Here is a 26,050-nt window from a genome sequence, read left to right as displayed (position 1 = left end):
AGTACACATACTTAGTATACATACATAGTCAAATAAAGTATTATATTTAACTCTAATGTACTAACACGAGTTATTCTCGTAGTAGAACTTATATTTTATCGTATTAAAGTCTGTATGATAATAGACATCTCTCTTTAACTACTCTTTATACTCTAAATATAATTGTTCCTGTTCAACAACAAGTGTTTGCAAAATTTAAAAAAAACGCCGACAAATGTTTCAGGCACGGAACCCTAAACTCGCACTTGAAACATATATATAAGAACATTCTCCATTAAAATACCTTTTCCTTAAAGTATTTTCGTCAAGAATTTTTAGTTTTTTTAGGTAAGGGATCCTAAATTTGCAATTGAATAGCTAAGAACACTCTCCGTTAAATTTCCTTTCAAACGAAACCAAAAAAATCGGTTCATCCGTTTAGGCGCTGCGATGCCACAGACAGACACACACATAGCAGTAAAACTTAAAAACCCCTTTTTTTAGTTCGGGGCTTAACAAAATTAAATACCTTTGGGTAATTATATCTCAGGTATGAAACGGTCAGCAATTATGGTGTTTTTTTTTAAACTTTTTTTAAAACAATTAAAAAACTTGTTAAAAACCCAACTGCTCCTATACTCTCTATGTTAATTATCGAACCTGAAAGAAATTTATTTCGAGTTAGAGACGGTCAATCAACTTCAAATTTTTATGGGAAGTGTATTATTATATATTTAATAAGTATACACAAATTTAGATTTTTCTGTCGATATACGCATAGCGAAACAACAGCCATAAAGCCATTTTTTAACATATAAAATTGAAATTTGTCTCTTATAAATTGATATCGATCAAAACTATGTTTATTATGTTTTATTAATATGTGATCCATGGTACAGGACTATAATATACCATGAACAACCCTTATATAACATCAACATGTAATTTTTACAGTTAACTCTTTTCTCTCAAAGGAAATATTTCACGAGAAAATTCGTCGTTCGCTTTCGTGAGTATAAAAGAAAATAAAATGTGGCCACGTTGATTTTTCAACGCATACGTGTGTAAAAAAACATGCACATAAATTAAAACAGTGACTACTTTATAAAATTCGCCATAAAAAAACTTATTTTTATTTCGTCCTTTTTTTTCTTATTGTATTAATGCGGATGCCACTTTTTAATTTAAACTAATGTAGATGCGGTTGATTTTTAAAACCAAATTTTTAACTTAAGTTCCAGGCAATGTCTGCTGAAATTTTGCGCATATATTAAAATCATGCTAGCATAATTGTGCCAATAATTTGAATTATGTTGGGAAAATCTCTCATGCAAGAAGTCTTTTAGAAGCATCCTCTTTTTGGAGCATCTATTAACAGCTTGAGATATTTTACAAATAATTATTGTTGCATTTACTGGCTTAAAATACTGTTTTAATTCCAAGTATTTGACGATACGTCTCTTTTAACTTTATCTTCCCAACAAGAAAGTTTTTACTTTTGCACTTATATTAATTAATTTTTATTTATTTTACTTTAAAACCATAACACATGGACAATCATTTCAGTTGTTGCTTGTTTTCGAGTAAATTTTGTTATATTTTCTGGCAGATACATAGACATCCTATATCTGTCATGTAATCAAGATACAACGCTCTACCCTAGAATCTAACAATATATAAATATAAACAGAATGATATTTTATAATAACAATAACTACATAACAATAATCATTACTATTATTGTAATATAATATGAATGTGCGCTCATGCCGAGACAACGAGGCAAAACGAGCGAAGCTACATCATCAACAGAGTTAGTTAGTTGGTTATTATTTATACATTGTTATATAGAATTTCATTTCATGATGATGACGTAGCGTTTATAGCTTGTAATAATGATCATGGTTGTTCATCTATTGTTTTGTTCCAATTTTATATTTATGTCCACCACCGCCCTCAACATTTAGTTCCGCTCCTTCTTCCGAAATACAGTATCGTATTCACCTTTTTGTTATTGAATAAATACTTGTAGTTATTTAAATTCTTCAAAACTCGCGTATAATTTATAGCTTATTTTTGTCAAATCTATTGTTTGTTGTAACAGATGTACTGTTTTCAATGTAGGGCTTTTGAAGAAATTTTGGAACCTAACACCTCAAACTTTAATGTTTTGGTAATAGACCCTTATAATTTTTTGTGTTTAAGTTTTAATCAACATCAAAATTTCCAATATTTTGCCTTTTGATATATATATTCTTCATGGCGCTTCCACCATAATTCTACTTCTAACCTTTCGAAATACAGTATTGTTTTTGCCTGTTTTTATTGAGTAAGTACTTGTAGTTTCTTAAACTCTTCAAGCTCGCATGTCATTTATAGCATATTTTCTCCTAACCTACTGAACACAACACAGGATGCCGTTATTTGATTCAGATCCTTTAGAATAGATGACCCATTCGCTGCCATTGATTCATCATATACAGTGATGATACACAAATGACCCATTTATCGTCGAAGTTCGACGAATATTTTAAGTCTTTAAAATTTCAAAAAAATGGGATATATTCAAAAATTTTCGAATTTATTTCAAATCGTGACTACTTTTGTTTTTGTGTACTGTAGTAAACAACAGTGTATACACTACGGAGTAACGGAGTATACACTATAGGTATCCGAGCTCAGTGTAGCGAGAGAGATGGCTTGCGCATGGCGACGCGTCGCCACACCGTACACACTACTGCATATAGACTGTATATATATACCACCATATAGCGTGGCGACGCGTGCCACGCCAGAAATCGGTTTTACGTGCGGCTATAGATGTTTCACATCAAAAACGTGAGCCGATTCCTCTTTACAGCAAACTGAAAACTACATTCATCTTTCTCTACCATTAAAAAAAAAAGCAAATAATCGAGGTAACAAAATTCTTTCCCGTCAAAAATGATAAAATAACTCATGTTGCCGCAATAGACGAGAGAACTAAGACGATACAAAAATATGTTAACCAAAGAGAGACGATAATAAGAATGACAACAGACGATAAATTTTCCAATCAATCTTTATTGTTTTTTAATCTATGAAGTGTACAGATCAGAAACCGAAACACTTAAGACTACTTTTTACTAAACCGGTCAAATAACCAATACGAGTTTCTATGCAAGAAAGTTGCGTTTTTTTTTTCCATTTTATCCCGTATCTAACTTTGAAAATTTATCCGCAGCAATAGTTAAATAATCGGTGAATGGCTAGATTTTATAATCTAAACATAATTTTTTGTTTAGTCTTTTTCAGTATGTCTAGTTAAAATTTCTCTTCGCCTCCACCATTAAATATGTTATTAGTAAATGTTTTGCATTAACAAGTTTTTTTAAACTTTTATTTTGGTACATTGAGACCTTTCCACAAATAAACTTTGACCAGATACCTATGTATAAAAAGTACTTATGTTATATTGGTTATTATTCAATAATGAAATAACAGAATATATAATAAAATTCCCCAAAGTAGAGCTCGAAAATTATTTGAACGTACCAACTGAAATTTGCATAGAATATTTCATAAACTATTGAATGTTTTCATACAGTTACAGCTCTGTTAAATTAAATTTTAGGTGTAACAATTTATCCATTATTTTGCGAATATATACAAAAATAAAAACAAAATTTATATCTTTATTTAGTTCATATACAGGTTGTTTCAAAACAAATGCTTTTAATGTAATGCTTTTATTATATTCCGATTGACTGAGCAGGCAGTTTGCTCCTTTGATAGTTTGTTTAATGTGTAATGTGAAATATTTGATGTCATAGGTGTTACATTATGCTGGGAGCACGAATATTCATAAACTAGTAAGAGATAATTATTATTTCGGTGATTCCGCTTTTACTTTCCAAACTCGAAAATGAAACTTTTGATACTTTCCCCCCGTGACGATTGTGGTACTCAAAAAAGTTTTCACTAAATTAAACGTTTTCATGTCATTTTTTATTGTTTGTTTACTAAATTTTCTATTCCAATGTTTGCGATAAAATGACGTACACTGTAAAGACAAATAATACTTGCCGTCGAACTTGTTAAGATGCTTAGTATGAATAGGAAAGATCCGGGTTTGATTCCTGGTATATGTGTATTTTTTTCAATTCTCTGTCTTCTTTAAGGTGTTTGTTTCCCTACAGTATTGTAAAAAAGTTTGTGTGCCAGTGCTGCTTAAAAATTTGATAATATAGATATCGCTCTTCAATCATCCATACTCTAACTATAGTCGTCTCTGTTCATCAAATGATGGATCATCGATGAACTCATAACTAAATTAAAATTTTGTTTTTATAGCATCGATAACCTTATATTTTTATGGTATTATTATAAACTACAAGATTGTCTAAATATTTTAGATAGTTTTTTATCCCATTGCCTAGATTTTTTGATATATAAATATCCAATTGAACAGGATAATCTATATGATTCATCATTTTTTCAGCCAACTTTGAACGATAAAATCATTATAAAAAGCCCGATGACATGGGATTTTTTGTGGTTTTTGGAAACTTTGTTAATAAAAAAATTTATTTATTAAGTTTTATTGAAATCCCTAGTATTATTCAATCCTTGCATATCTTCTTAAATTATAAAACATAATTTTTAACACCCTCTATTACACAACCATTTATTAATAATAATAATCATCATTTCATCCGGTGTAATAGTGTTACGTAAAAATAAAAAATACAAAACTCATATTCACAAAGTCCCCGACTATCGAATCGAACGTAACAAGACATAATTTAACAAATAACAAAAAGCCACACGGGGATATCAATTCAATTGTTAATAAAATAATGTATATGTAATCTATTTTCAATAAATATCTATTTAATTTACGATTAAAATACAAAAACACGATATTCAGCAACATCGCCGTCATAGTCAACATACCGTGGGGCTATTATCTAGATACACGATCATAATATATAGTAGCTGAGAGTACGTACATGCATGTATGAATATACCGGAGGGAGTGACAATTTTTATTATGATACTCTGTGTACTTGAATTTTATTTTATATATAATTTAAAACTCGCGGTCATACATGAAATGTAAACAAATTCAATTAGAACTAGTCAGATGAAAGATTTAAAATTCTCATTTGTTACATTTTTTTATTGTACAAAAAATGTAACAAATTTTTTTAATTAATTTATTTTGTGAGTTTTTATTTATTTTTTTATTAATAAAACTGTTGTTTTTTATATTGTAAAAAGTGCGAATTTAAAAAGTAATGTGATAAGAACATATTGAGAGTAGATATTTAATTTTAAATCATTTTGTTGTTACTTAATATTTTAATAACATACCTTTGTTTATTTGTATAAATAATTAACGTATATTAAATAATTATAGTGTTTATTTTTATGTGTGTGGTTTCATTTTTTATTGTTTGTAAATGTATTGATGTAAAGATACAGGTGAGATGAATTATTTAAATAATGCATTCCTTTCATTTTCAAGAACTTAGAAAAAAGGTATACTTAAGAAATACTAGATATTTGGCTAAATTAACAAAAATAAAAATTTTCTCCCTGGTTTATACAATGTGTTTCTTTAAGAGAAGATATTCCTATATCTTTTTATACCCTGTATATATGTAATATATTTCAAGGTATACTAAGTTTAGTGCCAAGTTTGTAACGTCTAAAAATATTGATGCTATGAGAACAAAATTTTGGTATTGGTGCTAAATTACCCACATAGGTCAATTTGATATGGAAACCGTTAAAAATAGAACAAAAATTTAAATGTAAAAAAATTTCTTTAAAAAAAATAAACAACTTTTGTTTGAAACATGTTTTTGTAAATGCAACTGTTCACCAGTGAGGACGCAAATTAAGGCAAAATTTTGGTGTTCATTTTCTCTAAAGATAGAGAGTTGAAAATTTGAAAGATGCTTCAACTAGTAGCCTTGTAAAAACATTTTGAAAAACGAAAAATAATTCTAGAAAATACTTTCGAAAATGTTCGAAGTCTTCGAAAACCCAAATAAATAGTAGCCGAAAGGCCGTCCTAAATGTGTTAGATTTTAAGCTCTTCTAATTTATGAAACAATAATGCAAACACTGATATTCAAAACTTTTTATACAGGATATTTCAACAATTAACTCAGTCAATTATTTGTTTTCACTTACCTATTCATTCTTTAAATACCAAAAATAATAGTCTATTCACCAATAAATGATTGTTTATTTAGGATAAAAAATAAATGATTTTTAAAATCATTTAAAAAAAGAGAGAGATATATATCGTCTTATGCAAAATACCGTTGTTTAAAATGTTCCGGAAATTGGATTATTGCTTTATATAGGTATATTGTTTTTAACGCAAGTCCTTTGAAACTGAGTGCCTAAAACTTTTATATTATGGTTAAATGTAGGTTTAATTCTTTACTGTTTAGTTTTTAGTCAAATATTTTTGAAACATGGAATTTTCTAGTGTTTTCCTTTTGTTAATAAAGTACAATGTCACTAATCCGGCACTATTAAAAACCAGAGGGTGCTGAGATTATTGGAATATTCAGATTACTGGATTGTACAGAAAAATTCAAAAATAAATATAATCATTGGTACGAAAATCAAAAAAATCTTTTTTGGTAATTTTTTCGATTGTCGGAGGGTGTCGGATTATTAGACGTATACAGTCTATAGAATTGTCGGATAAGTGAGATTGTAGTAGGTATATTCTTCGTTGGTGTTTCCATCATAGTTCAATCTCGTTATTATCATACATATTTCATTATACTACTTAAATATCTGGTGGAAAATTTTAGATTCATTTGCTGTCAATGTGAATAAAATAGACTAAATTATTAAAAATAAATCTAGTTTTCACCACTTAAATTTTATATCGGTTATATTGACTGGCAGATTATCGGAAATAACCAATGATGAAAGTTAGTCGGATGTGATAAAACAACGACCCTTTTTTTTAGATATCCCGTTTACAAACAATAATATTTGCGATTTTTATCCATATATAGATATTTTTATGCCAATGCAATTAGGTTTTTTTTTTGTTAACTTTTACGTCAAATAATGTTAGTTGTGCGAACATTTTTTTGAAAAGCTGAATGTTTTTAGTACATATAGTGTGCAAAATATACTACTAAAATATAATGTTCCACTTGTAACCTATTTTTAAAACTTGATAACTTTTTTATCACTAAAGAGTGACAATAAACTATCCTCCGTTTAAGGACATTATTTGTTTGGATTTATAAGGAATTGATATTGTGAAAATAAGGTTTGTGAGTACTAAAGACTACAATTGAATTAAAAATATTTCAACTTTCAAAATTTTTTGGAAATTTTTTCTGAACGATTAAACATTATCGAATTATTGAATGTATAAAAGTCTTTCTGAATATTGGAACATATTAAAATATATAAAATTACTAGAGTGATACCCACCCGCTTCGCTAGGTTTAAAAGTAAAGATTGATTGCTCTCGCTTATCCCCTTTCTATAACACTCGAAATAATGGTAAGGATTTTTTACACAGGTAAAATATATGTATGGTTTTCTATTTTTTTAAATGTATAATAGTCGTAATTATTCATTGAGTATATCAGAAAAGATGGCCGTGAAATATTTTATATTGACTATTTTTACAGAAATCTGTAATTTATGGTAATGTCAAATTAAATTAATTTTTAATTTTTTTTTATTTTTTATTAATATATCTTTATAAATTATATCCCATGAGTTATTCTGAAGTATGAGCTATATTGCTGTACAGTTTCATTAAATACCATTCGCTAGTTTTAGCGTGAAAGCGTAACAAACAAACAAACATGCTTACTTTCGATTTTTTAATATATAGAGATTTTAACAGATAATCAGATGTCATACTATTTTGGCCACCAATTTTATTCGTAAAAAATGTTAAAAATAATGTAATTAAGGTGCCACAAAATAATTTTACTATTCAAATTCAATATTTTCAAATTACAGTTGGACGATGTATAAGGTTCAACTTTACGCATTGAAAATTATATAAAATATTTATAAAAGTGAAATATTTAAAAAATAATTCATCATTCTTTATACTATTTCATTATTCAAACCGCATTAATTCCATTGTTTTAATATAAACATAATTTCGAGTAAATTAAATTGTTAAATGTTTTGATTTAACTTTCAAAACAATTTTCTAGAGGTCAAAATCAATTTTATATATTAAATATTTTTTGTATAATGAAACATTGTCAATTTTCTAAGATTAATTTAATTATTATTATAATTATTTTTCTTTTTATCTGAATAAGTAGAAAAATAATTAAATCAATAAAAAAATCCAAGTCTATTTTTTAATTAGCTAGCAGAATCTTTTTTTAAAATATTCTCTATGCTACTTCCATAATTTAGATATTTGTTACAAGTCCATCAAACTGCTTAAGCTTAAGCTGTAGTAGTCGCATAAAAGTTTATCCTTAAATTATATTAAGCCACTAAAAACATATTGCTTCTGAAACAGCTTATAAATAAAGACTCTAATTTTAGACAACACAACACTATACCATTTTTATTTATAACAATTGAAAACAAACAATTGACTGAGTTAATTGTTGAAATATCATGTATAAACAGTGTTGATTACTCTGTCACATTACACATACATACATGCCACACACATATAACAGATATTCCCATATTATACATATAATACAATTTGCGCTCTCACGGGTAAACAGTGAAGTTTACGAAAAAATATTTCAAACAGAAGTTGTTTATTTTTTTATAAGGAACGTTTTTTGCATTTAAACTTTTGCTCTATCTCTAACGGTTTACAAGATGGGCCCTACGGACCCAAGACCCAAATGACCTATGTTGCTCATTTACGAACTCGACCTCACTTTTTTTTTTGTCCTAAACACGCTATAAAAATTTCAGCTTGATATCTTTTTTCGTTTTTGAGTTATCGTGATGACAGACAGGCAGAGACAGACAGACAACCGAAAATGGACTAATTAGGTGATATTATGAATAACTATACCAAAATTTTGTTCATAATATTTTTAGGCGTTACAAACTTGGGACTAAACTTAATATACCTTGGTATATTCCATATACATTGTATTTTTAAAATTTTGTTGGTTCAATTTTTATTCAGGGTAATTACATCGTAAATACTGAAAAATTGTTCCCAAATTTTGAGTCGGAAGAAAAAGTATCCATAGATACATAGAACTGTTAAACCTTAACCGTTATTTGTCATTTTATAATTGGAAATTAATACATCATTGCTATAAATAAAACAATAAACCGCAAAAGAAAATTATTAACCGATAAAATTTAATTGATCATCAATTCGATATTAAATTTACCCTTAAAATAGATACTAGAGATATATAAATTTGACCATGGCACTAAAATATTTATGTTTTTCATCTTAGTGGCTATGCAGACCACAACTTGGTTTACATTACTTTTATGTAATAATATCTCAAACAAATTATAATTAATGTTAAATGATGTTCTATTTCTTTGAATTAATTTAACAAAGGGTTTGCATAAATGTGTACAGAAACACATACAGTGTGATCATTTCAAAGTATCCACCCTTAGTATAATTTTAAGTTTCACCCCTTCTCCCTCAGTCATCCCAACTTTCAAATGGCACACTTGTTATACATCGTTTGAAAGGGCATAAAATTCTCTATTCACCACGATAAAAAATTAAATCGATCTATTGGTTCTCAAGATAGACAACACAGAAAATGGAAGGCATCCACGGTAACACGTCGATTTAGATATCAACGGGAAAAAGTTCAAAAATCGTATCTAGAAAATTTAAGGTTTCATTACTTCACCCTTACCCACCCACACCTTTGAAATTTCAAATGGTACTTCCTACTTTAAGATACCTCATTTGAAAGGGCATAAAATTTTCTCGTTAACCATGACAAAAAATGAAATCGATCGATTGGTTCTTAAAATTGAATACCCAGAAGATTGAATTCATACTTTCCATGTTCTGTGTAGTCTATCTTAAGAACTAATCGATCGATTTATTTTTTTATCGTGGTGAATAGAGAATTGCCTAAGTTGGGGTGGCTAGGGGCGAAGATGTGAAAATTAAAATTCTATTAAGATTGAATACTTTTGAAATTATCACACTGTATATAAAATATAGGGTGATGCATCTTATAGTTCGTGCTTAGAATGTTTATTAAACTAGCTGTGAACTACCCGCTTCGCTGGACAACTTCAATTTTAAATACAAAGATTATTGTGTTATATCCTTCACTTCATAATGCCATCACTTACCCTCCTTTTGTTCACAACTTCGTTTAACCTATAAAATTATCAGTGTTTCTCTACTATATTGTGCATGTATTATACATAATAACCTTTCTCCTCAATTACTCTATCCATTAAAAAAACTGCATCCAAATTCATTGCGTAGTTTTAAAGATGCAAGCATCCTTAAGGATTATTGACAGCTAGACGATAGCAACTTTGTTTTATAGGTACTATGCGTATTGATTGATGTAGCAAATATTTCGTTTACCGGGAATTTAATGTATACTGAATTTCTGTCATATGAAAAACAACCTTATAGCTCCGAATGACGAAATAACCGCAAGTATATAATTGCTTGCATTGTCGAGTTTAAAATATAAAATTTGTTTTGTCAAAAAAGTTGAATCATTAAATTGAATTTCATATCTGAAATTAAATTACTCTTTAATTATTGATATTAATAGTTTAAACATTAGATCATAGCATTCCAATTTTATGGTGTTATGGTAGTTTATGATTTTTAGAAGCTTTTACGGGGTGATCCAAAATTTATGATTCAGTCATTAGGTAATTATTTATGATATTTATAGTCTCGGGCAATTATTTTGATTGTTATAGTCTCTGGTAAAACAAAGCTTGAACCTTAATGAACCTTTTGTTGAACATATGTTGAAAGGTTGGACTTGAACCTTATGAATTTTATTAAAATTCATGTTGTAAGATTGACGCAATGTCATTATATTTCCCAAACGAATGGTGGGAGCGCAGGGAATTACATTGAAATTCATTTGTACACAAAGCAAAAAATAAACAAATTCTGCTATCATACTTATAAACTATATTGTTTTATTTACTCTAGCAACATTTTTGCAAGTAGCATCGTATCTTCTAAATGCATGAATAAATTTCAATGTAGATTTTTGCTTGAAGACTAACATAATCGGAATGGTTCCTAATTATATACACTTCATGAAAGTCTTCATGTCATTTAAATACAACTAGCTCCATTTCAGATACTTATTGCTATTAAAATACAGTGGACCCGCGGTAATCTGAAAAAACGTTTTGCAAGGTGGTGTCGAATTATCGAATTTGTCGGATTATAGAGTTCTCTCACAAACCCTCTTTTTAAGATACTTATATTGCTATTCAAATACAGTGGACTCACGGTAGTCGGAAAAAACTTTTTGCATGGTAGTGTCGAATTTTCGAATTTGTCGGACTATAGAAGAAAGCCTCAAATTACATATCAAAGTGATAGGATTTCAATAATTTGCTAATTTCAGTCACGAAGAATTCATGTATTTATAATAAATCTCCATTGTATAATAACCGTAATAGTTATGTCGAATTACAAAGGTGCCGGATTACCGTGGGTCTATTGTATTGGGAGTTTTGTGGATAAATGATACTGAAGAGGCAACGGATATGCGGGAATGCAGTACGTCTAATAATGATAAATTTTTCTTTTTCTTAAAAATACTTTTTTCGGAGGTTTGGAAGGCCTATAGGAAGCAGTTGCTATTTTTTGGTTCTAAGAAAACAAATTTTACTAAAATTCGTCTGTAAAGGCGGATTGCTTTTGCTCAATTATGCCTACATACAGTTATATATGTCTTCTGTCAGCACTTTTGTCAGACTAGTTGATTCCTTCATAGATTAAGTGGATTTTTAAGAGATAATTAGGGCTATTTTATTTAGAGGGTTAGTTTAGGGGATTATTGTATATTTGACTGTAGGGTTGGGGAATTATAATTAATTTTTATTTTAATTATTAATAATTCTTTAGATACAGTTGGTAAAATCTATCCTTTGTTATTGAAAAGAATAGATTGATTTTTTAGATTTTCTCTTTCGAAACTGCGGAAATTAAAGAAATTTAAAAAAATCAACAAATTAAATGTCGCTTTTGTGAATCTAAAACATAAAGTAATTTTCCAGCTAAGAGAAACTTTATCTAGCGTTTCAATAAGACTCCATATCGTTACTAAAACAGTTGTTCAAATTAACATCAGTTTCTTTGTTTCCAAGGAACCAAAATTGTATTGTGTTGTTAATTTTCTAACTACTTGTCAAAAATTTACAAAAATCAAAAAAACTGACGAATTATTTGACATACAACAACAATAACTTTCAATTTTTGTTATTTTGTTTCTATGGTGTTAAAAATATACCTTGACAAAAAAAAAAAAAAAAAAAAAAACTATCAAAGTATACAAAAATTTGTTTTTAAGTCATTCGATAACAAGTGAAAACAAACAATTGACTGAGTTAATTGTTGAAATACCATGCATAGTCAGCGTTGATTTCTTTATCACATTACACATACAAACATGTGACACATACATAACTGATAATCAAGTATAGTACATATTATAAAATTTCCGCCTAATTGGCGCTCTCACGGGTAAACAGTGATGTTTTCGAAAAAATGTTTCAAACAAAAGTTGTTTAATTTTTGATAAGGAACATTTTTTACGCTTAAACTTTTGTTCTATCTCTAACGGTTTACAAGATGGGTCCTACGGATCCAAGACCCAATTGACTTATGATGCTCATTTACGAACTTGACCTCACTTTTTACGTCCTGAGTACGCTGTAAAAATTTCAGCGCGATATCTTTATTCGTTTTTGAGTTATCGTGTCCACAGACGGATGGACGGACGGACGGACAGCCGGAAATGGACTAATTAGGTGATTTTATGAACACCTATGACAAAATTTTTTTCCTAGCATCATTATTTTTAAGCGTTACAAACTTGGGACTAAACTTAATATACTATGTATATTTCATATATACATGGTATAAAAATTACAGACACAATATTTTCCAAAAAACAGCTGTGTTACCATGTTGGTTGATATTTCTGGCATTATGGCACTGAAATCTTCAATGAAAACCCAATAACTCTCATAATACGTTATAACCGGCATATAGAAGTAAAACATGTATACACAAAGATATTCATTCATAATATCATATTATAAAAAACGAACGGACCTTAATTACAAACAAATGTATGAAGTAATAAATAAATAATTTACCTAATTAACAAAATATTTTATATTTTATAAATTACAGACACTTCACTCGACTCTGAAAACAAGGCCATCACAGAAAAATTATTAAATTACAATAATAATCGCGAACATTCATCATCTACAACAACATCAGAATTTAACAAATTTTCCACATCAGATCATTGCGGCGCTGCTGTTACATCTACAACAACTACCACATCACAATTAATAAATTCGTCACGTGGTAAGGAAAAGTTTTTTTTTTTTTACTTTTTGGTTGGTAAAAATGCATCCATTGTATAAATCTTGCGCGTAATTATTCATTATAAATGCTTTTTATATAATTTTTGCTTCATAAGATTCCTAGATATGCTAATTTACTTAAATTTTATTTTATATGTTTCGAAATTCTTGTTTATATTATTATTTCTCACATTCTTGCAAGTGTAGGCTATATAAATTATTATATAGTATCCGTAGCCGAAGTATAAGCTCCTTTACTTTTTTCGATCCCGTATTTGATTGGCTTATGGTTTAATTAATGAGTAATATATTTCCTTAACTGTTACATTATGTAAATTTAGTTTTACTGAATCAGAATAAACAATTTTCATTAATTAAAAAATCACAAAAAAACATGAAATCCCATAAACCACGTATTTACCAATTAACAAAGTATTTATCCACCAAAAACAAACTATGTTGTTTTATCTGGTTGCAACTATACCATTTTCCTTGTCCAAGCCCGAGAAGAACGAAGAAAAATAGTTTTAGGGAGAGGGGGGTAGATTAAATGGGGTATAAATTTAAAACAACGATTTAAAACTTATTAAGAGTTGGCTTAACTGCATCGTTTTGCATAATCGGAGCTCACATTTACGTTCCGCTATTTCAGTAGTTTTGCAGACTAAATTTTTCAGTGTAAAAAGTTGGAGCAAATATCTCCGTTAGAAAATTACCAACCAGCGTGATTTGGATTCCAAATGCTAAATTCAGAATTAGTGGTTAAAAATCATCGATAAGTTTGCAAGACTCGTTACTCTACGTACAGCATTTGAAATTTCTTAATTTACATTTTAGATACAGTTAAGGATATATTATTTGTTTACTAATCGTAAGACAGTTTCATTTTAATTCGGGTGCAATAAAAATAATCGGTTGAATGCAGCCTAAGTGAATGGAAGTTCTTGGTTTAGGTTTATTGCAAGTAACCATTTGTACAGTATTTTCCCATAATCCAATTTCCTAAATTCAAGATTCCTAAGCTATCTTAGCAACTTCGCTCTTCGCTTAGTTTCGCTCCTAATTCCATAACATTAAAAGATTATAGCTAATCTCCCCTCCCAGTTTAATCAAATATATTAATATAAAGAATTAGTCAGTTTTAGTGTCCGGCCGAAACCATAATTAGAGTCGAAACAGAAATCGATATTTTGGCTTATCTCCTAGATTGAACCGAAACCTATAAAGATTTGTTAATATTCATATTATATTCAGACCCGTTTGTAAGAATTTAGTACCCGTAGTCAGTTTAAAACTTTATTAAAAAAATTATCGCCCCTGTCCTATTTCATGCGCATTTTCCTAACTTATTACCTTCTTTCAGGAGAGCCCCTACATCAACAAGTCTTATCACAATATTTTTTTAATTAAATGTCATTACTTTTTTTTTCAAATTTATGAACCGAAGCTAATCGAAACTAACTTTTGATCGAATACTATTTATATTTAAACGGTCAACCGAACCTTCAATGGTACCATCTATTTCAAGTTTAACTATTTTATCAAAAGAATAAACTTTTTAAAACCGCATATAGAGTTATTATACATATATAAATAGAGGAAAGAAAATTCAGTTTGCAAACTGTATAACAACAAATAATTGAAAAATTATTCATAGGATTAAAAATAACACTATATGATAATTCTTAGCGCGTCCACATATACTCAGTTAAATAAAAATTTGCATTTACAATTGCACAACGATAAAATAATAATAATTGAGGTCAGTAATTCCACTAATTTTTCAATTAATTCTAATTGAAAAATTACTTTTATTAGCAAAAAAATCCGGGTTATGTATGTGTCACTAAAGCCAACCATAATACTACTATTGACTTTTACATACGTCAAATAACTCTTTATGGCTTGTTAACAATACAACATAATATTTTTAATTTCTTTATTTAACGCTGAATTTCTAAAGCCAGTTTCACATCTCTTACATAATAGTCTGCCGAATCTAACTAGACAAGGGTTAATATTGTATATGAAATAAAGAGCTTCTATAGATAATAAAAAACATAATTTTGTTACAATTCAGGTTCTTTCAATGTTAGAAACTTGGTAATTACCTCTAGAATACTAGAGGTAATTTGACTGTGAAGTAATGCTCAATAAGCTCTTAGCTACACTTCGTGCAGAGAATACGGACAAATAGTGAAAAGGTACTTTTTCACTGCAGTTATTAAAGTCGATCCATCCTCTCGATTATAGAATTAATTGTCTTACATTTTATGAATTTATTATACAGGCGAATTGCCTGGTTTCGATGTCCCAAATCAATACATTTGTAATCGCATAAGGAGTTCACATAACTTCGCTGCTGTCTTGTATAACGATTTGTACTAACTTTATTCGTATTGAAATAATTTATATTTTTCAGGAAAAACAATTCAAATGCATAAACACTATGAAACGTCAAAATTCTCGTAGCTTTAAATATGTCTATACAACTTTAAGTCTTTTTTAGACCAAATTTAATTGTAATTACCTTTTTTTGTAATAGTAAAAACTTTTTTGGCGCAGTTATTAGAGCCCCATACAATTATTCCAAACGGCTCGATCGAGTAGTAGTTTGAATAATAAATAAGTTCAACACATATTTTATATCAATACTTTTTTTCATCTATATTATCTGAAAACAAACTTTATTTATCCTTGCACATAATTAATCTATGTCAGCTTTCAATTTAATGCTACGAATAACATCAGAACCGTGCAAAAAGGATTCACAAAACCACTTTGAAGACGTGTTTGATTGTACGCTTTATACTCAAGAATTAATTTATTTCATTAATTTCAAAAAAATTAATCATTCCTAATTGTGTTTATAAAAGCAGTAATATGAATCAAACTTACAAAACGTCAAAAAAATTAGCATGCTCAAGGAATTATATTAATTAAGATATTAACAAGCCTTCGCAAAACAAAAATTGTTTATTTTGATGAATTAATAAATAAATAAATAAATGATATATATATATATATTATATATTGTGAAACTGGCTTTATAATTCTCTCAAACAAATTACGCTTCTTTATACTTATACCTTTGTTTTTTTCTTTTTCTTTTACAGTTGTCTTATTCTTTTCTTTCTGCATCTTAAATTTCATCAACTAAAACAAAAAATTCAAAACGCCTTGTTTCCAATGTATGTATATACAACACAAAAGAAAGAATCCTTTTAAAAATTAAACAAAACTTAAAACGCTGCACACTACCCATGTAAAAGAAACCTACGAAGTCCCTATTTTGTTTTTATTTTTTATTACACCACCCAACCATATTTAGACAAAAATATTCAGCTCACGTTCTTTTATTTTTCTTTAAAAAATACATATCCGTTGTTTCAATATTTAAATCAATTGTTGTAGAGATATTTAAGTATAGTGATCCGTGTGATATTAATTCCGTGCGCCGCGACCGGTCGATAGATTTTATAATACCTATATGATAATAAGTTTTGATTAATTAAACAAGGCCGGACTTGTGTGTTGTTTGTATCATCCTAACACGACGGACATTGTATTACATCGACGTCACCTTAGAAACAAAGTTCTCTATTCAGTGCAGTGCGCTTAGTAAAAAAAAAATCAGGTACTTTTATTTTTATTTATTACTAGCGTGCCAGTTGAGATTGATTATCGTATTACTAATTAAAGTGCTTATCCGTCATCACGCGGACTTGTGATTGTTTTGTGTTGAAAAAAAAAACAACACATAAATTGATTTGTGTTGATTTTTATTTTATTTTTTTTATATAAATTTTTATAGTGTCGCGGTTAATTGATCAACAAAAAACAATGGCTGATAATACGAATACGAACAATTCGATTGTAAACGAAAGTGATAAACAAAGTGATAAAAAATTAACACGAAATCAACGTAAACGTTTAAATAAAAAATTAAATAAACAAGCATCAACAAACAGTTCATCATTTGATTCAACCGCATCAACAACACCTAGTTCATCATCGTCAACAATATGTGAAGTTTTATCAACAGAACAAATTAATTCTGATACCGAAAACAATTGTAATTATCGTGTTGATTCACCACCAACAATTTCAACAGATAGTACGAAAAAGGCTACGAAGAAAATGGCTAAATCACGTAGTTTAGATGATGATGATAATTTTTCACCAGGACAAATTCAAATTACTGAAATTACAACTGAAGATGAATCAACTGACGTGAATACAGCCCTCATATCAGATACTGAAGAAGATGTTGAATGGGAAACAACAACTGAATTACGCATCCCAAAGAATACACTTTCTACGACTGGATCATTTAATGCAATTGCAATGAATTTAGATGAACCTAAAAAACGTTGTTTAACCGCTGAAGAGGAAGCAAATTTCAGAGAATTTTTAAAAGAATTTAGTAAACAATATACAGAAATACCAGAATTTAATGATGGAAAAATTTGTTATAAAAGTGTTGAAAATTTATTATCACCAGATAGTATAAATGAACGTCGTGCCCGTAAACGAGCTATGTTGGAATCATATTTTGTGCCTACTTATCAAAATCCACGATTTTTGGATATAATACATGAGGAAGGTAGTATTAGTGATTTAAGTGACAAGGAAGCTTCTGATCAGAAATTACGTAAAATCCAAAAATCACAATTATCATTGGATGATATACCGTGGATAGATGATTGGGGTGATTATTCGGAGGATGATGTTTTCATGGATGAAACTCAACCAAAATTAGTTGAGGCAAAATTTGTGACTATTGATGAATGTCAATCAAGTAATTGGAAAATGGATCGTGTACAATCTCCAAAAGATGAAAATATTGAAGTCGTGTTTATAAATGATACTGATTCGGAAACGTCACATGCTGATGATGCAGATGATGAATGTAGCCGAGAGGATGTTTTAGATGGAAAGTCAACTACAGAGCCTGCACAAATTTCAAAAGGTGCTATCCCAAAAACTACGAAGCAAAATAAGTCAACTAAACAAGAGCATACAGAAATAAATAATAATAAGCAAATGTCAAACAAAAGTACTTCGGAAACAAATTTGATTAACAATTCTAGTCAACGCGTACAAACATCAAGTCAAAAAATTGTAGATTCTAGTCAAAGATATAATGTTTCTAAGGAAGCAACATCAAAACTTTTGACAGAGGAAAGAAAAAGTAATGAAATTAAAGAAAGTCCCAAGATTGAAATACAAAAATCAAAACAAAAAATTCAACAGCAATGTAAAACTGATAAAAAAACACAAAGTAAACAAAGCTTAACTGAAACAACTGTTAAAAATTCACAAAGCCAGAAAGTTGTTGAGCAAAAAGTATTAAAACAAGAAATAAGTGGAAAAGAAACCAAATCCAAACTTGGAATGGAAAGAAGCTCAGAACGAGTAGAAGCCACTAAAGTACCGGAGCCTGTGAAAGCCGACAAATCTATTGCTAAAGATCAATTAAGTAAAGAAATTTCAAAAACAAAAATAGAATCAGAAATTCAGAAAGTAAATATCCAAACGTCAAAAACTACTCCGAAACAACGCGTGGTTGAAATTCAAATAAATAAATCTTTGAAACGTCAAGATAATAATGCCGAATCAGGATTGGTGGAAAAAATTTCAGACCATCAAATGGAAACTGAATCAGAGAAAATTAACTTAGAAAATAACAATATAAAATCCACAACAACAGAAGAAAAATCAAAGAAAATTGTTCTTGAAAATGAACCAATTCATAAAACTCAAGAATCTAAAATGGAAACAGAGGAACAGAAAATCAAAATTTTAGCAGACAATTCTACAGCTTCAGCTAAAACTATTTCCAAGGATCAATTCACTAAAGAAGTTGCAAATGCTGAATTGAAGACAGAAGTCGATAAATTGACAACGGATAAAACGTCTCCAATTGAACGCATAATTGATATTAAGGTTGAACAGCCTTCAAGTGAATGCAAAAATGAACCTAAAAATTCATCAAGAGACATTAATGAATCAAAATCAAAAACTACTGCTAAAACTAAAAAAATGGTTTCCACTCCCACAAAACGTATTGTAGAAATACAATTCGAAAAATCTCAAGAAGTCACAGAAACTGAAATTAAAAATAATATCGAAACTACGACTCCGATAGAGAAAACAATTGAAATTCAAATAGAAAAATCTGGAAGTCTTCCCAAAAGTCAACCTACAAAACGTACGCATAATACTGAAACAGAAATTGAGTCAAAAATTAAAAAAATTGAGAGTAGCAATACACAACCAATCGAGAAAATTCTAAAAATTGAAGTAGCAAAAACAACTACTTCCAGAGAAATTCTTCCAAAGACTCAATTTAATTCCAAAACATTTGAGAGCAAAATTCAAAAATCAGAACAATCAGTTGAAACTAAAGTAGAAAAAGAAGCATCACAGTCGAATAACATAAATCCAACTGAGAGATTGATTAAAGTTGAATTAGAAAACAGTGCAAAAGATCAGACAAAATGTCAAACCAATTCTCAAACTTTAAATGAAAATGTTAATATTATCAACGTAAAATTCGAAAATTCAAAACAGAACAAATCAAAATCAAAAGGTAAAAATGAAAATAAAAATGTGGATAGTAAAGTTCAAGAACATGTCATAGAAATTTCTTCAGATAAATTCAATCAAATTAAACAAGATTTTGTCAAACAATCTTCTACTGAAACAGAACGCATCATCGAAGTGAAAATAGATAACACCAGTGAGAAACAAGCATCTAAAATTGAAAAGAAATCTGAACAAATGTCACTCCAATCTGAATCAAAACAAAAATCTGATTCTTTAGGTAAAGGAACCATTGAATTTGAAAAGTCTAGTCAAAGTAATTTACAATGCGTAACCGATATAAAGCATGCAGTTGAAGTAGAACATGGAAATTCGAAAAAATTATCTAGTCAAAAGAGCGTCGAAACTATAATACCAATTGAGCGTGAAATTGACGTCAAAATGGAAAAAACTATGAAAAATAATGGAACAGTTCAAAAACCATTAATATGCGATACACTTAGTGACAGCCGTAATAAAGGAAAAAATAAAAAACAGACTGGAAAACAAAATGAGCCAAAATCACCTCCAGAACGAAAAATTGATATTAAACAGGAAAATTCAAGTAAAAAAACTGAATCGAAATCATCTGCAGAACGTAAAATCGATATTAAACGTGAAAGTTCTACTAAGCTAACTGCACCAAATTCACCTCCAGAACGAAAAGTTGATGTAAATTTTGAAAATTCTAGTAAAAAAACTGAGCCAAAATCACCTGTGGGAATTAAAATTGATATCAAATTTGAAAATTCTAGTAAAAAAAATGGTAAATCCAATAAAAATATAGAAAATCCTTTAATTTGCGAGACACTTAGTACTAGTCAAAGTAGTAGCTTTGTGGAAACAAAATTAGACAATTTTTCATCAAAAACAGAAATTTCAAACTTTACAGTCGATACAAAATCAACCAATGATGTTACTTCAAAAAATCCAAATAGCAAATCTCAACAACCTAGCCCCACCAAAGAACGCATTATAGAAGTAAAACTCGAAAATTCATCTGAAGAAAGTAAAACGAAACCCGTACCAAAATCACCACCAGAACGTAAAATAGATATCAAATTAGAAAACTGTACTAAAAAAAATGAGAAATCAAAAAAAACTTTGGAAAACCCTTTGATTTGTGAGACGCTTAGTGCAGATCAGAGTAGTAGTTTTTTGGAAACGAAATTTGAAAATTTTACACCGAAAAAAGAAGAAATTTCTAAATCAACAGAGCATAAACCAATTTTTAGCCCTTCAGAACGCATTATTGAGATAGCTTCTCAAAAACATAGCACTGAAATTAATCAATCTGGTCAAACTCCTAAACAAACCACAGAAAATGAAATAAATTCTTTACCAAAATCTCCAACAGCACGCCTGATTAATATACAACTTGAAAATGGTAATAAAAAAACCGACGGATTTGGGCAAAAATTTGAAAAGCCATTAATTTGTGATACACTAAGCAGAAATGAGACCACTAATTTTGTAAAGTCTGAAAATTATTCTTCAATAAAAACGGAAGAGACTAAATTAATCGAAGAAACAAAACTCTTATGCTCAGATGAAACAAGAAAACCAATGCCTAATCAAACTGAACACATTATAGAGGTTAAATTAGAAAATTCACCTCCAAAAAATATTAAAGTGAAGTTAGAAAATGCGGCATCAGGTAATCCACATAAGAAAAATGGAGAACCAATTAAAGTAGAAAATTTTAGTCGTCAAGAGAGTAAAGAACATATTGTTGAAATAAAATTAGAAAATTCGGAATGTACCAATACCACAAACATAAAAACAGAAAATTTAAAACAACCAAAATCTCCAGAACCATGTCAAAATGAACGAATAATAGAAATACAACTAGATAGTTCAAAAAACGATGTTCCAAAACCTTGTACAACAAAAGAATGTAATATTCCTGTGACATTACAACCGACAAAGATCCAAAAAAATTCAGAAGAAGCTTTTAATATGTTGGAAGAATCCCATGAAACTATTGAAGTTCATGAAACACTACATAAAAAAATGATCTACCCAACAAAGCAATTTGAGGACGTAAAATCGACAACTACTTCTACACATCGAGATAAAATTGAACATCAAAAATCTTTAGAAAATCCATCGATAAGTGGTAGTGAAAAAGTCATTGAAGAAACAAACACAACCAATACGAAATTCGAAGATACAACAAAATCTACTGTTGACTTGGAAAATTTTAAATTTCCTTTTTTAACGCCACCACCAACACCAGAAAATTCTGATTCCAACATTCTAGATGAAATCAACAGCGTCGAATTTAGAAATAAAATATTCATTCGAAAATTATTAAAATTATTATCAGAATCTTCGTACACAAAACAGAATATTCAACAAATTTATGATCTTTTACAAGAAGTTCCAGTCGATCAGCTACCACATGAAATGCAGGAAATTGTTAAAGAATTACTTGCTTTAAAGAAAGAGACTGAAATTCTAACTGATCCAACATTTGAGAAAGAATTCGAATCGATATTTAAAACAATGAAAGAATTAACACCACAACAAAATTTATCATCACCTTCCAGGCCAGAATCATCAAATAGTATTGGTTCATTTGGATCGTCAAGTACAACCACAACAGCAAAATATATTCCAACAAGTTCATCGTTAACTGATATACAATCGTTAATTCAACAAGACGAAACAAAAATAATTTCAAATCCAAAATCTTTAAAAGAAATTAGTTTAGAAACAATAAAATCATTACCTTATGGTAGTGACATTTTACAAGAATTAGCAAATGTTTCAGACATCATTGAAACAATGGCTGTAACTAAAGTAGATGATTCATTTCATATCACGCCCAATCATAACAAATCACCAATTTTGAATGATGATGACAATACGTCCTCTTTCATTCCAGAAATGACGACTCCGCAACAACACAAATGGCTTGGGCTACGTTCACATGTTGATCCAAAATTATTGGTGTGTTTATCACCATCACAACAAAACTACGCTCAACATGCGAAACAAATTAGCGCTGATCGGCTGCTAGATATGCATCAAAAATTTATTGAACGGCGTGGATATCATGAACAACCGAATAACAATCGTTTATTATCGATTATCCGTAACGAAGATAACTCTAAACCAGAAGTTATTCCTCCAGCAGTCCCCGAACGCACATATCGATATACCATCAATCCAAAATACTCAACAATGCCTGCAAGAGTTCCACCTCCTATTCCAGAAATTGATCAAGAACGTTTAAGTGCAACGAACTTACCTGATTGGATCAATTTAGCACGAAATCGTTGTAAATCGGTTACTGAATATTCAACGAATGTTGATTTCAGCAAAAATAATTCGAATACTCTTGTGAGTGATGGTAAATTAAATTATCATACTTATAAAAAAACTATTAAAGAGTTGAAAAACATCGAAGAAGATGAAACTTTGGAACCACCGAAACGTCGATTTTCATTACCACAAGAAATTCATGAAAAACAATTAAAATATATATTAGAGAAAGAAAGAGAAATTGAACGAGAAATTGCAGATTTAGAAAACGAGAAACAACGTCTAGCAAAAGAACCCGATCCACCCCAATCACTTCCAGAAATACGGTACTTAAAAAGACCCACATCAATGCCTACTGGTTGTACGGTTCATGGAGAGTTTTTTCGTCAACAAATGTATGACGAATATTTAAATAAAATTGCTGAACGTGAGCAGAGAAAGCAGCAAAAAGTGATAAAATTATCATCAAATAACGTCCATGAATTGTTAAACGAGGATAAATCCTCCTCAAATGTTCTGGATTTTAAACAATTGGTAAATATTGAAAATGAATTTATGACAAAGGTAAAACAACGTAAACAAAATTTAGGTATAAAAGAATCATCTCCTGAATCCGATGTAAACGATTCTGAATCGGATTTAGAATTAAAAAATGATTTATTAAAAACAATTTCCCAAAGTACAAAACATATTCCAAAACACTTAAAAGAATTTGTTGAATTTACAACACATGAACAAGATCAACAATCAACAAATGTGGAACAATCCAGTCGTAGTAATGGTGAGTCATTTGTGTGGAAAATTGTTACAACTAGTGCCATTGTTGTTTTGTATATTTGTTTTTGGATAATACGTAAAACTCTAACGATTCTTAGTTTGAAATATAAAAGAAAATCTTAAGGATTATATTTTTATTAATAATAGCTTTTCAATGTGTGTTTTCTGTGTGTGATTTTTATTTTGTGTGAAAAACTAACCAAAAATTATTTAATAAATATATTTTATTGAAAAAGTTCAATGTGTGTGTTTTATTGGTTTTGCCTATTTTTCCAATCTCGTATAACACACGTGTGGAACACCTGCACATCATCATGCTTAACAACCGAATCGTAATGGTCTCCTTATACTGTTATCGTTATATTATATCGATCGTCGAGGAAATTGGAATAACAATAAAAAACAAAACAGTATAAATGTGTATTTTATAACGTTTTCATGAAAAAATTGTTTCATTTTTTTAAATATTTTCTTTCAAAAAGAACGCAATCCTCATAGTTCACAAAACTAAGTCCAACATAAGTCGATTCTATATTAATCTACCTAGCTATAATCAGTCAAACATTTTAAAACGAATTCGATGAAATTATGTAAGATCTAGTAATGTTTGGTCGAATTATGTTGGGTTGAATTTCATTGGCATTCTAGTAGACATACCCCAATAGCCAGAGCAAAAAAAGTAGTTTCATAATGAAATTTACTGCAGAAATTATTTTGAAACATGTTTAAAGGTATCCTCCGAGTGTAAATCCAAATTAGCGGGACGCGGGGGCATGAGCTTCAGCCGTCATCTTGGAAAACACGTTTTATCAAATATCTCGTTAACCGGGCATCGTACACCAAACTTAGTAGGGATCATTTTCATAGAGAATAACATTTTCTATAAATTTAATTGGAAATTTATTCTGCATAATTCAAGAGGTTTTATTTATACCGCTCCAAACTTTTCTTAATATGGTTATTACTAAATATATAGTTAACGGTTCATGGTACATAAAAAATGGTATTAACAAATTTTTAGAACATATAATTTCCAATCAATTTTGTAAGAAACTTTTTGTCGTAACATTCGTAGTTTAAGAGCTATAGGCCATTATTCAGGTTTTTTTTTTCTACAATTTACTGCAAAAATATCAGGTTATTGACCTATAGCTCTAAAACTACGAATATTACGGCAAAAACTTCTGGATGAAATTTATTTGAAATTATATGTTCTACAAATTTGCTTATGCCCATTTTTAATATACCGTGAACCGTTAACTATATATTTAGCAATTATATGATGGAATATTTTATTTCTTTGATTTTTCTACAAAAATTTAATTGCAAATTTTCCTAATATTTTAATATATAATCAAATATAATCGCCATGGAATTTTATTTTTCATTGTGTATTTATTAACCTTGAAACAAACTGAATAAATGTTTCATTTCTTATAATTAGAAATCGCACGGACTTTTAAAGAATATTTGTTCAATGGAAATTAACAAAAAATATTGGTTTAACATTTTATTCGATTTCAGTTGTTTCGTTCTCTATACCGTTCAGTATATTTGTGTAAACGTTACAGATGTATTTTTCTTCTTATGTACTCATGCCCTCTAAAATCTAAATTTAAACCTGCGTTGCAATCATAAATTAGGCCACTAGTGTGTACGCATCGTCTTTAATTTCCGAGTGAAACACAGACTCTGCAACAATAATTCACAATGCAATCAATGTATCTTGTTTTAGATTGCATTACAAATGCGCAGTTATTAGGGGCAAATTATTCTTATTCTCGTTCTTTAATTTTAGATGTTTCGATACCAAAACGAAAGTGCTATCAAAACGAAGGAAATTTTGTGTTTCAATTAAAGAGTATTTAATACGTCT

The 26,050-nt window shown here is 29.2% G+C and overlaps 1 protein-coding gene across 6 annotated transcripts in view; it reads left to right on the top strand.

Moving 5' to 3' along the window:
- LOC123305210 overlaps positions 1–26,050 on the top strand; it is a 161,623-nt gene that overhangs the window by 62,519 nt on the left and 73,054 nt on the right. For all 6 annotated transcript variants that reach the window (XM_044886861.1, XM_044886860.1, XM_044886863.1 and 3 more), the window contains exons 5-6: positions 13,358–13,540; positions 17,354–24,178. In XM_044886861.1, coding sequence (XP_044742796.1) covers positions 13,358–13,540; positions 17,354–24,178 — 7,008 coding nt within the window. The remainder of the gene's footprint in view (positions 1–13,357; positions 13,541–17,353; positions 24,179–26,050) is intronic.

The sequence above is a fragment of the Chrysoperla carnea genome, chromosome 1 (assembly GCF_905475395.1).
Source record: "Chrysoperla carnea chromosome 1, inChrCarn1.1, whole genome shotgun sequence".
Taxonomy (NCBI): domain Eukaryota; kingdom Metazoa; phylum Arthropoda; class Insecta; order Neuroptera; family Chrysopidae; genus Chrysoperla; species Chrysoperla carnea.
The sequence above is the reverse complement of the archived record's forward strand: the minus strand, read 5'-3'. Positions and strand labels throughout refer to the sequence as shown.